Here is a 15,800-nt window from a genome sequence, read left to right as displayed (position 1 = left end):
TACATAAGCCTCGGACAATGTGAAATCCCGGGAGGATCTGACCAGACGTCACGTGATAGAGGTTTTTCCTGCCTTCTTGGCACTGCCTGACAGGTGGATTGCTAACAATATGACAGTTGGCAGTCCTTGGCAAATATGTCAAATCAAATCAAATATCGTGGATTTACCCATTTGGCTTAAAATTGCCCCATTTGGCTTGATTTGATTTGATTTGATTTGATTTGATTTGGTTAGATTTGGCTTGTTGGGCGGAAGCAGCTTGGTACCCTTCGCCAAGTTGGACACAGTCATGAGGTTGATCGTGAAGGCCCACCTTCGAACCCCACCAGAGCAGCGGATCGCGATCTGACGGACCGAGACGCACGTTCCCTCCACGCGGCGGAATGCGACGATTCTTCCGCCGGCGGCCGAATGCCGCAGCAACCGGGCCGGCAGCTGAGCACGACCCGCCGAAACGATCGGTTGCGGGGGCTTCGTCCTCGACCAAGACCTTCCCGTCAGGCATCAAGCTGCTTCGCAGCGCAGCACACGCCACCGTCGAGTACGTACACTTTCACTCCAAGCTGCAGTAACACAACCGCTGATGATAACGGCCAGCATCGTCTTCGTCTACGGCCTGACCGGCGATCGCGAGAAGACGTGGACCGCCTATGACATGTCCGAGCTATGGCCCAAAGCCCTCCTTCCGCCCGAGCTCCCGACCGCGCGCGTCCTTACGTTCGGATACGATGCATATGTGGCAGACTGGCGAGGAGTTGTGGCACAGAGCAGGATTGGAAACCATGCGTGGAATCTGCTCACATCTCTCGCAACATATCGAGATAAAGATGATACAGTAGGAGTACACGTGATCTGCGGATGGTGGTCCGCGCTGACGGAAGTAGAATGAACGGCCGATTATATTCGTCTGCTATAGTTTGGGCGGCCTAGTGTGCGAGGACGTACGGTCCCTGCTCTGGTTCTGGAGGACTGCGTTGATACTTGCAGTAGGCATTGGTTAGGTCGAGAGAGCGACGAGAGCGACACCTCCAGAACATCCTTCGATCGACACGCGGGATCGCCTTCCTGGGAACGCCGTACCACGGAGCTGGGCTTGCTCAGTGGGCCGAGCTGCTGTCTCGTTCGATCGGTGTCATCAAGCAGACGAATACCGAGATTGTGACCGTGCTCAGACGCGAGTCAGAGGTGCTTGTACGGATTCAGGATAGCTTCCACGCGATCGTCATGGCGCGCAGCAGAGAGGGATTACAGCCGATTCAGATCAGTTGTTTTTATGAGGAGCTGCCTCTACCGGGCGTCGGCCAGGTAGGCCCGAAAGCATAACTTCGTGGTGCATGGCTGATTAACAAATGGCAAGGTGGTGCCGCAGCACTCGGCAATCCTCCCGGGGTACATCCCGATCGGCATCTACAGCAACTATATGGACATGGCCAGATTTGTCTCTACGGACGACCCCGGGTTCACAGCTGTTTGCGGGGAGCTTCGCCGGTGGATCAAGGAAATAGATACGACCGAAAGACGTCACGGGAATCCGCCCGCCTCAGACTATACCGAAAGATCAGGAGATGGACGGGATGGACGTACGAGCTCTGCCGCGCGATGTAGGTAGAACCACCGTACGGCTTCTAGCTCAGGCTAAGCAGATTAGTTCTCGTGCTATACACCAGCAATCCGGACTTTGTTGGGCGTTCCGAGATTCTCGAACAGCTGAAGAGCCAGCTCGGCCATAGGCAGCCTTCGACAGGCAGCACATCGTAGCTGAGGGCGGGCCTATATGGGTTGGGCGGTATTGGGTAAAGGGAGCCGTTCCCGCTTTCTATATATAATACTGACCAGCACTAGGAAAACGCAGATCGCGCTGGCGCATGCGTTCTGGTTGCGGGAGACGCACCCGGAGGTATCGGTCTTCTGGGTCCACGCAAGCAATACGGAGCGGTTCCGCCAAGCGTATACTTCCATCGCGCAAGAATGCCAGATCCCCGGCTATGACGACCCCAAGACCGACGTACTGCCGTTGGTGAAGGGGTGGCTGGAGCGGAAGGATTGCGGCCGGTGGCTCATGGTGGTCGATAATGCCGATGACACGGAGCTTTTTTTCAGCCAGTAAGGGGGATCCGAGAATGGCAATGCATCTAACTACGGGGGAAACCTTGGGCGGTACCATCCCGAGTGCTCACACGGCGCCATTCTCGTCACAACTAGGAACAAGCAGGCGGGCTCGAGACTGACCAAGGGAAAGCACCCTATCGAGGTCGGCAGGATGGATGAAGACGAGACGGCCCAGCTGCTTCGTGCGCGGCTTGGCGGAATCGACGCCGCTTCTGACGAATCCTCGGCTCTTTCTTCTCGGCTAGAGCACCTCCCGCTGGCGCTCGTCCAGGCGGCGGCGTTCATCCAAGAGAACACCATAACGATCTGCGACTACCTTCGGCTCTTGGATGAGCGCGAGCAGAACGTCATCGATCTGCTTAGCGAGGAATTCGAGACAGACGGGAGAGACTCGGAGACTCCTCGTGCGGTGGCTGAGACATGGATTCTCTCGTTCGAGCAGATCCAGCGGCAGAATGTCTTTGCGGGCGAGCTCCTCTCGCTCATGAGCCTCTTCGACCGGCAAGCCGTCCCGTTGGAATTCCTATCCCACTACAGCAAGCAGCAGGGCCAAGAGCAAAGGGGGGAAATACAGCTCACGAAGGCGCTAGGCGTTCTCAAAGCGTTCTGTTTTGTTGTTGAGGACAGGGACCGTGGGTTCGATATGCACCGCCTTGTGCAGTTGGTCACGCAAAGGTGGCTCGACAGGAAGGGGACGATGCGCCAATTCGCGGAACAGGCGCTCTCGGTGGTGTCGCAGGCTTACCCATACGGCAGCTACGAGAACCGGGCGATATGTAGCGCATTGCTTCCGCATGTGCATGCGGTGCTGAGACTTGTAAGCACTGGGTCGAAGGATGAGAGGCTGGCAAGGGCATCCCTTCTCCACTGTGTAGCCGGATTCTTCTCCCACGAAGGTCAATGGAATAAGGCGGAGAAGTTCCAGTTACAGGCAAGAGGGTTGCTGAGGGAAGTGCTGGGAGAGGAGCATCCTAATACGCTGGCCAGCATGGCCAACCTGGCGTCGATATATAGTAACCAAGGCCGATGGAAGGAGGCCGAGTCGCTAGAGGTGCAAGTGATGGAGACGAGTTCGAGGGTACTGGGAGAGGAGCAACCCGATACGCTGACCAGTATGGCCAACCTGGCGTCGACATACTGGAACCAAGGCCGATGGAAGGAGGCCGAGTCGCTAGAGGTGCAAGTGATGGAGACGAGTTCGAGGGTACTGGGAGAGGAGCATCCCGATACGCTGACCAGTATGGCCAACCTGGCGTCGACGTATAGGAACCAGGGCCGATGGAAGGAGGCTGAGGAGTTACAGGCGAAGGAACTCGATATCTGTTCGAGGGTACTGGGAGAGGAGCATCCTGATACGCTGACCAGTATGGCCAACCTGGCGTCGATATATTGGAACCAAGGCCGATGGAAGGAGGCCGAGTCGCTAGAGGTGCAAGTGATGGAGACGAGAAAGATGGTACTGGGAGAGGAGCATCCCTCGACGCTGACCAGTATGAACAACCTCGCATTTACCTGGAAGAGCCTGGGCCGTCTCAGTGATGCTCTGCAGCTAATGCAGAACTGCCTCTATCTCCGGCAGCGAGTACTGGGCTCAGATCATCCTGATACTATCTCTACTCGCTCTACTCTAGGCAATTGGCTGAACTAGGAAGATACGGGGAACAGATAGGACGTTAGGATAATAGTAATGCAACAGGAATTTTTATTTTTATTTTTTTTTTCATTTTTTTTTTTTTTTTGGAGTTTCCAGCTGTATGTTTTTTTGCGTTGAATGTGATCAAGCTTTGCGGATAGAGGATACATATAAGAGAATGAGGGGTTCGTCTCAATGTATAACTCGGTCGACCGAGGGCTGTGGTGGAGGCGGTCATCCGCGTTGTCAGCCATTTTTGGCTGACGCCTCTTTTAGCTGCTCTCCCGGTCATATTTGGTTATCAAGGCTGCCCGTTCTCGTTATACCGTGTAGGTGCATCACTGTCTTGATGTGTCAGCAGTGTACGGTACTCAGACATGTGCGACGGCGCAGAGTGTGGTCGAATAGATGCATAAAGGTCCGTGCTCTCAAAAGATGTGAAAGATAAAAGCGGAAAGCCGATTTCGCTAGTGACTGTAACAACGCCTGGTTGGCTCTGTGGTTCAGTTTCGTTTCTAGATTACTTAAGCTTTAAACCAACATATTTGTAAATTTCCCTTCTTGGAGACAGGTTTTTTGAGTTGAAGGGGTGCCATGCATGACGGCCAACCCGACCTCAACCTCGCCGCCTTTTACCAGCAAAAATACCGGGCCGCCTTCGACGCGGCACTCGCGGCCGGCGATGCTAAACCCCTAATCATTCCATGGTCGTTCATCGGTCCTGTCATCCTGCCTCTTATCTACCTCAGCATCCCGCACACACAACGGCCATGGTTGTATCGCATGCGCTGGGCTGTCGCCGCGGCCGTCGTCTATCTCAATGTCCGCCTCCTGCAGACAACCTCTGCTGGAAATGAGGCCGTGGCATACGCCACCGGGCTGATCGCCTCGTGGGGCACCATCTGGTCGCTTACCCTGCTCATCTTTACTCGGCCGCAATGGGAGGCAGCGAGGGTCCAGCGCAGGCCGAGGAAGAAATTTAAAGCAAGAGCAAACGGCAACGACAACGACAATGACCAGGACAAGGACGAATTCGCCCTCCCCAAACCCCCAGACGAGAGCGTCGCCGCCTCGTGGCCGCACCACGAATACTTCTGGCAGCGCTTCCCCGCCAACGAGCCCTTCCTCACGCGCCTAGGCTGGGCCGCCGACCTGTTCACCGCGTTCCGTGGCGCCGGCTGGAACCACTCCATCCCGTGCATCCCGCACCCCCCGTTCCCGCGGAGCCATCCGCACACCTCCTCCAGCCGGGGGGACGAGGAAGAGGAGCCGGCGCGCATCGACCTCATCCCGCTGGCGTCGCGGACGGGCGTGGCGCGGTCGCCGACGTACGCGTCCTTCGTGCGCTCGCGCCTGGTGAGCTTCGCGCTCGCGTACGCGGCGATCGACGTGTGGACGGTGACGGCGCGGCGGGACCCGTACTTCGTGGCGGGGCCCGAGTACGCCGCGTCCGCCGCCGCCGACGGCGTGCCGCAGCTCCCGCCGGCGCTCGCCGCCCTCCCCTGCCCCGCCGTCGCCCTCCCGCTGCTCCGCAACCTCGCCGCCCTCGCCGGCGTCCTCGCCGCCCTCCACCTCTACCACTCCCCCCTGCAGCTCCTCGTCTGCTGCGCCCTCCCCGCCCTGCCCCCGCTCCGCCGCCTCCTCGGCCCCCGCGCCGAGCTCTGGCAGCACCCCACCCTGTTCGGCTCCTTCACCGCCGGCGTGCTGGACCGCGGGCTGGCCGGCTGGTGGGGCGGGTGGTGGCATCAGACGTTCCGGAGGGGGTTCGTGAGCCTGGGGCGGTGGCTGCTCGGTTGCGTGGCCGGCGGCGATAGCGGTGGCGGTGGCGGTGATGGTAGGATGCGGGGTGGGAAGGTCCGGGTCGGGGCGGTGATGGTGGTGGCGGCAGTAGTGGTGGAAACGGTGGGTGCCTTCTTCCAGAGCGGGCTAGTCCACGCCGCCGGGGGCATGACGGCCGTGCCGGAGAGGACGGTCGCGTGGACGCCCATAGCGTTTTTTATGCTGCAGGCTGTGGGGGTGTTGGGGCAGACTGCGGTTTGTTCCGTCTTCAGGGGGCCGATAGATCGGTTTGTGCCGAGATGGGGGAGACGGGCCGCGAATTTCCTGTTTGTGGCCTTGTGGCTGTACTTTACGGCGTGGGGGTTGATTGATGATATGAGCAGGGCCGGGCTGTGGCTGTTCGAGCCGGTGCCGGTGTCCCCGCTGAGGATGATGGGACTGGGAAGTCTACCGGGGGAGAGTTGGTGGCGGTGGGATGGGCAGTACGGGTTGAGGTGGTATAGAGGGAAGCGCTGGTGGGAGAGTGGGATACGGCTGTGATGGAGAGAAGGGCGCTTTGCAAGGGCTTGGATTCTAATATAGTGTTCTGCTGGGCCAATGGTTAATACTGACGCCGCCCATTGGTATCTACTATGTAATAGTACTAGATTGTATATAATAACGGAGAATATTATAACACCAGAGCCGACGCTCGAAGCAATTAAAATGTTGAGCTTGTTTTGCGTGATTTCACTATCTACCGGTGCGTACAATACAACCGCTTAATGTAAGAGTGTGAAACGCAAAAGAAGAATACAACCCAAACGTGAAAAAAAAAAAAAAGGGGGGGGGGGTTGTGGAACATTCCCCTTTGAAGTCCGACGGCAATGTATCGACCAGGTCGTAGTCGCGGTCGCCGGTGTATCGAAGATGTGGTTCCAGACGTGGAGATCATTGAAGTCCTACAGGTACTACTCAACAGGATCCCAATTTCTAAAACTCGGTCACCGTTATGTCCCATTTATATATGTTTCTACTATCGACTATAAATTTAACGGTGTCAAACTCACTAGGCACAATACTGGAGGACATGGCAGTGAGGACAGTCATCTATCGAAAGGTAATGTGTGAAGGATTCTGGGTGATGTTCGAGAAGATGGGAAGGTGTCTTCATAGTTACTATTAATGTAGAGATATTGGATAACTACGTGTAGCTTTAAGGACTTTCTGGGTTCTCATTGATGAATAGAGTTCAGGATCTACTAGCGAACCATCGGCTATTGTAGCGGCAATTCAACACATAGTCTACATAAATTGGGGGGAATAAGGATTAAAGGTGGAGGTACTAGAAAATATGGTAGGTAGATTCGTCCACTTGCGGGTATTCCAAAGCCAGTTCCTCAGCCCTATAGCAAGGTCTTCCGACTGAGGAATCAGGCTGTACCAGCTCAGAAAAATAATTAGCCTCGGATCTACAAAACACACGTCCCGTAGTCTAATACAGTAACAATGCAATGACAGACGCAACTTCCACAGAGCTTTAACTTACTCAATTGTATAGGTACCTTATTCCTGCCACGCCCACTCCACTTCCCGCTGTCCTTATATTGGTTATTGGTCTAGGCTGCTTAGGTAGGTATACCCAGTACTAACGGAGAAGCCTATTTCGACTGAAGCCTCTCGGCCAAGGTCATCTCTGTCTCCTTTGTCTCATAGCACCATCGGACAAGCATCGGGTTGGACGGAGATGTCTGGCCAGTAGTCGGGTTCCCGCTGTTATGATGGCCCCAACGCTTAGTAGATGTGCTAATGGGGGAAAGGGGTGTTGGGTAGAAATCGGAAAGGCACATACCGGTCCTCGACCTGACTATATGAGACTAGGGCAGTCGGGTTGCTTTGGTGTGGGTGGCACGATCCACAGTTTGAGGTTGAGGACCTGTGATAAACGTTGGCCATGTTGAGCGAAACAGGAATGTGGATGAAGCAAACCATGCGTCGGGGCTCGCACCAGCTTGCCCAGTATTTCCTTGATTAGAAAGGGTCGGCGGGCCCGTCATGTTCATGTTGTTGTGGACGGAGTCTGACTGAGCACTAGCAAAGGTTTGTGGAAACAATTGGCGGAAGGGGTTTACAACTGATGACTCGGACTTCTTTGGCAAAGAAGTGTATCATTGAGAGACCTGGAGGAGTTATGATGATTGGTGAGTCGGCAACCTCAATGTGGGTGAGACGAGCGCTGATTTATACTCGAGATTCTGGTCAGTCAAGATAGTAGGGAAAGGAGAAGAATGGTTCGCATTAGAAGGCCATGTCATCTCAACGCTGCCATCTCATGAGGCCAGGCGGGTTGTACTTTTGCATTGGTGGGAGGCTTGGATCGATCCGTTGGCGTGGTCACCTTCAATCCGTGTGGTCACCCGCTGCCATGGAGAATAGACGGGTCAGTCCATGAATTTGAGTTTATTGGGCGTCAGGCAACATTGCTGCCTCCAGCCAATACCCTCACAAAATAAGTGCCCACGCCCCTAGAAGTCGCCAGGAATTGTAGTTTTGTCGTGCATCGCAGACATGCAGCCCTGCTGAGTTGTAGGTCGCTTGACCATAACGGGCAAAACCTACCAAGCACGGAACGAAACATGCAGTCGGGCAGCCGGGGTGGGGATCGGGATCTTCCTGGGCATGCAGCCAAGAGTCGGTTTCCCATAGGTAGGTAAGAAGCCAGCTAGTTGGCCGGATTCTGCCACCAGCGAGAAAGATTGTACTTTTGCTAGGAACCTTCCGTCACACCACCCCTGCCTTTCCTTACCTTCCCCTACCAAGCCCATGAAAAATAGTACTTTTGTCCGGCAAGGCCCGCAACCAAAAAAGATACAGCAGCTAAGGCGCGAGCGGGCGTACATCCATCCCTTGCTCTCTCACCTCCTTTACTTTTCCCAGACACGGCCTGATTAAGTACATATATTTATTTAGCCCCATCCCCTTCACCAGCCGCCTGCTGCTGTCAGTCTGAATTCTTGTGGTTATCGTGGGACAACGTTGTCGCCATGGATTGTTTTTCGCCTTCCCAGTCTCCTAGCTTCCTATATGACTATTCATCGTTTTCTCTGCACGCTCCATTGGGGTTTCCCTCGTTTCTTCAGTTGGAAGACGAGCCTTCAGCTCCGCAGAGCGGCGCCGGGCAAGGCGGGCCTAGCCCAAATACAGAGACCGTCGCTCAATCGATCCCAACCCCAACCCTAACTCAGCCGCCAGTACCCCCGCTTGCAGGGCTTGATGCTCCAGCCAGCCGACAGCAACCCAGCTCACAGCCTCCCCTTGGTCCAGGAGTTACACCAGCAGCTGCGATGGGACCACCAGCAAAGCCAAGAAAGCCCAAGGCACCCACGTTATCTGCTGCCGCATGGTTGCCGTACAAGGACAAGATCATAGAACTGCACGTCAGAGACCATCGACCGCTGCACGAAGTGAAAGAAATCATGGAGACTGACTATGGCTTCAAGGCGGAGTAGGTCCCTATTCTTCCTCACAGTGCCGCCACTTTGCTCACATGCATCTACTACAAAGGGTTCGGCAGTACCGGTTTCGTATCTCGCAGTGGGGCCTCGACAGGAAGATCAAGCCCGGAGAGATGAAAGCCATTGTCCGGAGGCGACAGAGACGGAGGCTCGTCGAGACGGACAAACCAGACCTAGCGTTCTCTGTCAGAGGTGAAAACGTTGATCCACAAAAGATCGACCGATATATGAAGAGAAACGGGATTTCTCAGGACACCCTGTATTCCCCAGCCTCTCTGGCAGGTACGCCACCCTCTGTACGTACTCGCAGCTGCCTGGGTAGGTCTGATCAGGAATTCTGCTACAGAAACACCAGCGGCAGTAGACCACCGAACGGTTTCCAACCATGGAACGCCTGCGACACGCCCCCCAGCTATGGCCCACACGCCGGTGGCCACCTCGCCTGCCCTGTCAGACCTAATCTTGCACCCGACTAGCGCCTTCACTGGTGAAAGTCCAGCTTCGATCTCTACGCCACTGCCTCACCCAATTCAAAGGGGAATGGGAGGTCTAATAGCAGAAACGGCAAACCCACCGCAACCAATTTCGCAAGAGACCTCTTACCCTCGTCGGTACAGGCAAGCGGAGGAACACCAACTTCGGGAGGATTTACTTTCATCAGAACTGTTCGACGGAGTCGGACATGCTGATGCCTTGCCCATCGTCCTAAACCTAGGTGACATCTTGCTAGATCAGGGACGGTATCGATCGGCGGAGATAGTCATCCAGAAATGGATTAATGCCCATCGAACTGGAAGCGCTGTGAACGCAGCTGGCATTACTGGCGCATACGGACTACTTGGGATTGTGCTGCTATACCAAGGGCGATATATCGAAGCCGAAAAGTTGCTTCGTCAGACACTCGATAGGACACAAATGGTGCTCGGCACCCAGCACCCCGATACGCTCACCAGCATGTACCGTCTCGCCCGAGTATTTTCGGACCAAGGAAAATACGATGAGGCCGAACAGCTACAGCGGCAGACGATGGAGCTGATGCAAAAGCTACTTGGCGTCGAGCATCCTGATACACTTGAGAGTATGAGCTATCTCGCGATGGTGTTTTTGCGGCAGGGGAAATACGACGAGGCAGAACAGCTACAGCAGCAGACGATGGAGCTGATGCAAAAGATACTTGGCGTCGAGCATCCTGATACACTTGAGAGTATGAGCTATCTCGCGGCGGTGTTTAGCGAGCAAGGAAAATACGACGAGGCAGAACAGCTACAGCGGCAGACGACGAAGCTGATGCAAAAGCTACTTGGCGTCGAGCATCCTGATACACTTGAGAGTATGAGCTATCTCGCGATGGTGTTTTTGCGGCAGGGGAAATACGACGAGGCAGAACAGCTACAGCAGCAGACGATAGAGCTGGGGCAAAAGATACTTGGCGTCGAGCATCCTAGTACACTTATTAGTATGGGCAATCTCGTAACGGTGTTTTGGCCGCAGGGGAAATACGACGAGGCAGAACAGCTACAGCGGCAGACGACGAAGCTGATGCAAAAGATACTTGGCGTCGAGCATCCTAGTACACTTATTAGTATGGGCAATCTCGCGGCGGTGTTTTTGCGGCAGGGGAAATACGACGAGGCAGAACAGCTACAGCGGCAGACGACGAAGCTGATGCAAAAGATACTTGGCGTCGAGCATCCTGATACACTTATTAGTATGGGCAATCTCGCTATAGTATTGGACAAGCAGGGGAGACATAATGAGGCTGAGCAGATACGAAAGCAGATGTCCGAGTTGACATCCAAGGCCTAGGATCAGAGGACGGAACTAACTGGTGATATGTCTTAGTAGCTACGTCTTGCGGAGGACCTGTTTCTTTTTATATCTTAAATAGCGCTATCTGTGCCATTGATCCTGAGACCGGACAATCAATTCTATAACGTTTTCTACACACGTTGATCACTCTACTTCCGAGTTTTGTTGCATATAGGATACTCTCCCTCCAACTAGTGTCTAGATTCGACTCACATAACCAGGCTATTAGGATCAGTTCTGTCGGGAAGATAGAGGAGAGGGCCAGGCTCCGTGTTCGATCAACTTTCACACTGCAAGCTTCTGCTACACACCTTTAACAATCTCGCCATCCTTCTTAGTCTGGGCGTTATCGAGGGTAAGGTAATCACGCGGATGCTAGCTAATTTGAGGACGAGCTATGAAGCCACTACCGGTTTATACTGTGCTCGTCTGAATTACCTTAGACAGTATTTTGATATTGCGTAGCTGAGCACAAGCGTCCGGGCCAAATAGTTCCTGTTGAGGAGTATCATTGCTCAGATTTCACTTAGGATTCCCGCCATCTTATTTTGTTGTTGAGAACTAGGAGGGTTGCCGATCTGGTAATAGATGGATTTGAAGGCGCTCCTCATCCCTACCTTATACTTAGCAGCTAGCAGTAGCGTGAGAAAAGTTCGATAAGTTGCCGCATTTTACCAAAAAGGAGCCTTTCAATAAGAGCCAGAAGTAACTATTAGAGATTCTACTATAGAATATATTATTTCCAATAAAGAGGGGTGAAGTCAGCCCCGTCCATTGCTGCCATCATAACTGGCATACGTAGTAACCGTCGGCTGTAAGTGGCATATTGAAAAAGAGTATAGAGTACTGGGAGAAATTGTCAAGTCAAGGTTAAGTTAACGAGCACATTGGGTGAGGGCTCAGAAGATGAAGAGGGCACGAAAGACGTATATTAGGGCAGCGCTCGAGAACCACATTCCAGAATCGCTAGTTTAGACTCACAATTCCAAAACCCCCCTAACGCTACCAAATGTATTATTGCCGCGGCCACGCTCCGGCCGACGCCATTCTCGCTGCCGGGTCAACAAAGGTGTTAAAACTCAACTCCCCCGTGTGCGGGTCCGTCGGAAAGAGCATATTGATCTCATCCTGGCATCATCCTCATCAGCCAACATCTTCATAACTCGAGGGCGAGGGCAACTTACCCAGTCAATATTATCCATGGCATTCATCGGCCCTGCTGGCCCTCGCCCCGGAGGGCCGGCCATACTCCCCTGTTGCTGCTGTTGGCCGGCCCCATTCTCCCCGTCGCTGCTGCCCGGGCTCGCGTGGTTATTATTCGCCGACGGCGGCAAGCGCCAGAGGACCTCGCCATCGGATAATCCGCTGTAGACCATCGGGGTCGGGATGCCCATTGATTGTTGCGCCCACGTCATGTGTGGAGGCGGAGGTGGAGCAGTATAAGATGGAGGCTGGCGAAGTTGTGCACCGCGGCCAGAAGCAATGGTCGGTGTTGTAGACATGCCGGCCGACACGGCCCCGGACACCGCCTCGGACACGGCTGTCGTTGTGCATGCACTCGATCCCTGCAGCCCTACCGTCCCCGCCCGCTGGAATGGCGGTTGCCCTCGGGTGGGCATCGGCGGCACAAGGGCTGCTGCTGGCGGACGAAGCGGTCGCGGCGGCGTGGGCTCCTTGACGGCCTGTTTGCTTAGCACGGCCTTGGAGATCGCCGTCGGCGCCCGAACCTTGCGCATGCTCATGTATACGCTTGTCTTGTCCTTAATCTCGGTCAGGATCTGCAGGCTCTTTTGCTCGCGCGGCATGTTCGGGTCCATCTTGAACACGTAGTCGAGGCACGGCCAGATCCGCTGGGCGTCCTTGTTATCGGGCCGGTAGTAGATCTCGGTTGCCAGCAGCAGGGCGATTTGGTATTGCTGGTAGGCGCCCAGGTACCAAGCCCAGTCGCGGAAGAGCGCGCTCGACTCGAGCTGGATGGCGGTTTCGATGATGAAGATGCCGCTCGTGATCAGCAGTCCGTTCAGCTTATCCGGCAGGGGATGCCTCGCGTTGGCGTGGAACGGGTGGAGGATCATGGCGTGTAGCCGGTACATGAGCAGCTGCATCACAAGTTTTGTGTATTTCTGTATCGGCACCTGTTCGTCGAGAAAGCGGTTGTACTTGTCAAACATGCGCTTCCGGAATTTCTCAACCTTGGCGAGCATCGATGTCAAGGTCAGTTTCTTTGGTTCCGGTCTGCTGCGGTTCGCCCAGATGGTGCGCATCATGGCGTTGACCTCGAACCGTATGATGCTGAGGAGGGCCGGTGTCCAGCGTTCTGCCATTGCCGGCGCCACCATCGTATGCGGCGTCAGCTCGGCCTCGTCGCAGTTCAGAGGAAATTTTGTCGTATACTCGTCTCGCCGGATGGTCGGTTTCGGCCCCTGAGCCTCGCACGTCCTGATATCAAGGAAGCACAGCTGGTGCCAGATGAGCCGTCGTACGTGTGTCTCCAGCGGGCTGAGTCCGTAGGCGGAACCGTCTTGGTGTAGCCCCATGCACTCAGCCATCCGGATAGCGGCGCCGACGAGAACAGAGTGCGCCCTCGATACCTCGTCCCGGCAGAGTGGGAGCTGCACCTTGTCAGCCGGTGTCCTGTGCGGTCCAAGCCGCAGCCCAGACGTGTACTCACCATGTACATGACGAACGCCTGGAGAGTGTCGACGCTCGTCGTGCTCAGGAACTTGGCTCTGGTCAGCGCAGTCTCCGTCGCGATCCTCATGCTGAGCACCACCTGGGTCTTGGTGTGCCCGTATTCGTGCTGGGCGCGGATCTCGTCCAAGCTGACGGCGGCGCTGAACCATGCCGCAAACACGACCGCCTGAATTGGGGCGCGAGGCTCGACGTTGTCTCTTACACAGTCCCAAAACGACTGGTACATTGCCTCAAACGAAGGCCGATGGACGCATCGCGCGATCGGATGGACGGCCTCAAAGTAGCGATGAATCAAGCGGTTGCCCATTTCGGCGGTTGGGAGGAGCTGCAGCAGAGCAGGCAACCCTGTGACCAGGCCGAAGAAGAAACCACTCGTAGGCGGGATGTAAGACTCTCCGGGCTTTAGGAAATCCGGAAGCTCCCCAGTGGGGTTGTTAGGTAGTTTAGGGGAGGATCCATAATTAGAAGTTGTTTGAGCGCCCGAAATCCCGGCTTGTATCTATAATCTAGAGTTAGCGTTTTACGATTCCGACAATGGCCCCTTGCAGGGCGACAGAAAGAGATACCTCTTCCCACATGCGCGGCCTGCTCAGTCCCCCAATCCGGTCCGTGATCCTCATCCTTCCGACGCGGATTCCCAGGTCGCCAAGTTCTCCGGTACCGATGCCGATGCCGTCGGTGTCATCTTCGTAAGTGAGGTCAAGGGCCACCACGGGCGTGATATGCAGGCCCCGCTCCTCGCCAAAGTCATCCTCGACATCGTCTGCCACGATCCGCTGCTGGCAGAAGCCGTCGCCATCTGGGCTGTCACGGCCCTTTGCGACGTCCCTCTCGAGCTGTTTCTCGAGCGACCCCACTCGCTCCTTGATCTCCGTCAGGCGCTGCTGGCTAGCCTCGTCGAGTTTGGGCCCAAGGAACACGCAGTCCCTCGTGAACTTGACGCAGTTGTGGCAGGGATGTGCCTTGTCGCATTTGAGCTTGCGCCGGCGGCACTCAAGGCAGGAAGTGATGATCCGCATCCGTCGGCGGATGGGTTTCGAAGCGTGGGGGTTGCTAGGAAATGCGACTGCCGGGCCCTCCTCCTGACGCGGCGCGGCGGCAGGCTCCCTTTCTCGCGTGCTCGCAGCTACACTCCCCGGGGCCGCTGATGGTGGCGCCGCGGCCAAGCCGCCTCCCCGCATTACCGATGAGGTTGGCGGGTCTCGAGGGCCAACCGTGGTAGGGACGGCTGCGACGGAGTAGGGCGGCATCTGGGCCGCGAGTGATGCGGATGCGGCGGCATAGCCGCCTTGGCTCGGCTGGCACGGCGCCGCGGCGAGGGGAAGGGGAAGCTGGTGGTAGCGAGGTGGAAAGGGAAAGGTACCCGGCATCTCGTAGTCGGCCATCGCGGGAAGCCCTGTGGGTGCGGGGACCGTGTGCGAACAGCAAATCACGGGCGGTGGGGGAGGGCGCTCTGCTGTGCGATCCGAATGGTATTTGTCGTATTTTGTCGTATTTTGTCGTAGTTTGTCTCCGGTGCCCTTTCTCGGGTTCAGCGGTCTGCATAGACGGGGAAAGGGGTTTTTAAGTCGTGTTTGGATCGCGTTCGAATCGAGGGGCTTGCAAACCGAGAAGTGCTTCAACGCAGTTCAGGGTAAGCCATGTGCTCCTAGTCCTTGCGCCAAAAGTGCTTTTTGGAAATGAACAGCTGCCATCCGGGCTCGGGACGTGCAGATGCATGGGCCGGCGCTCCTGGTATACCTTAAGTACTTTGTGCCCGGTGGCTCGCGGCCCGTGGCCCGTACTCAAAACAGAGCCATCCTTCGGTCTGTTCCCACGCCGAACATTGCCCCAGCGCTAAGGGGTGAAAGTCTGCAGCATCTAACCCGGTCAACAGCGCCTGGAATCAATGGTCTGCCCGGCGAGTTTCGAACACTCCAAGAGACTGGATGCACCGGGCTGGATACCCTTCTCGTTCGGCGCGGTGTTATGTCGCCGGCTCCCCTCCCGCTAAGCCTGCTTTGGAGAATATTTCGGTGTGCCTGCTCAACAGGTGTGGCTCGGTGGCTTCGGTTGCGGCTTATTTCCGCCCAGGCTCCCAGCACATGCTCGATTGCGGAGGTGTACGGAGTATGGCTGTGTTTTGAGCCCGCTGTTGGCCTCTCACAGGCCTTCCCACTGTGCCGGGCCCCTCTCAAAAACACAACTCCGGCCATCCTCAATATGTCGGACGATTTCATTGTCCCGTGACCGATGAATATGGCCCAACATCTCTCGCCCCTCCAACTCACAAGGGGGTTAAC

General features: G+C 55.7%; 4 protein-coding genes across 4 annotated transcripts; 3 read left to right on the top strand and 1 right to left on the bottom strand.

The window, feature by feature from the left end:
• Positions 1 to 383: 383 nt before the first annotated feature.
• On the top strand, positions 384 to 3,757 carry MFIFM68171_00659 (uncharacterized protein; the record flags this gene model as incomplete). Its single annotated transcript, XM_071056081.1, has 8 exons — positions 384 to 541; positions 598 to 835; positions 885 to 941; positions 991 to 1,305; positions 1,358 to 1,468; positions 1,759 to 1,793; positions 1,843 to 2,103; positions 2,203 to 3,757. 8 exons carry the CDS (start codon positions 384 to 386, stop codon positions 3,755 to 3,757), a joined length of 2,730 nt encoding a protein of 909 aa, XP_070912182.1.
• Positions 3,758 to 4,336: 579 nt separating this feature from the next.
• MFIFM68171_00658 (uncharacterized protein) lies at positions 4,337 to 6,061 on the top strand (the record flags this gene model as incomplete). The annotated part of the gene is made up of 1 exon (XM_071056080.1): positions 4,337 to 6,061. The coding sequence occupies one exon, from the start codon at positions 4,337 to 4,339 to the stop codon at positions 6,059 to 6,061; it is 1,725 nt and encodes a 574-aa protein (XP_070912181.1).
• A 2,783-nt stretch (positions 6,062 to 8,844) lies between these two features.
• Positions 8,845 to 10,586, top strand: MFIFM68171_00657 (uncharacterized protein; the record flags this gene model as incomplete). The annotated part of the gene is made up of 4 exons (XM_071056079.1): positions 8,845 to 9,005; positions 9,065 to 9,297; positions 9,878 to 10,459; positions 10,507 to 10,586. 4 exons carry the CDS (start codon positions 8,845 to 8,847, stop codon positions 10,584 to 10,586), a joined length of 1,056 nt encoding a protein of 351 aa, XP_070912180.1.
• A 1,252-nt stretch (positions 10,587 to 11,838) lies between these two features.
• Positions 11,839 to 14,903, bottom strand: MFIFM68171_00656 (uncharacterized protein; the record flags this gene model as incomplete). Its single annotated transcript, XM_071056078.1, has 4 exons — positions 11,839 to 11,952; positions 12,009 to 13,436; positions 13,496 to 14,017; positions 14,085 to 14,903. The coding sequence occupies 4 exons, from the start codon at positions 14,901 to 14,903 to the stop codon at positions 11,839 to 11,841; spliced, it is 2,883 nt and encodes a 960-aa protein (XP_070912179.1).
• Between the last annotated feature and the right edge of the window lie 897 nt (positions 14,904 to 15,800).

This window comes from Madurella fahalii, assembly GCF_045866475.1.
Source record: "Madurella fahalii IFM 68171 DNA, scaffold_1, whole genome shotgun sequence".
In the NCBI taxonomy this organism is placed as follows: domain Eukaryota; kingdom Fungi; phylum Ascomycota; class Sordariomycetes; order Sordariales; genus Madurella; species Madurella fahalii.
Note: the sequence above shows the minus strand (reverse complement) of the source record. Positions and strands in the feature narration are given on the sequence as shown.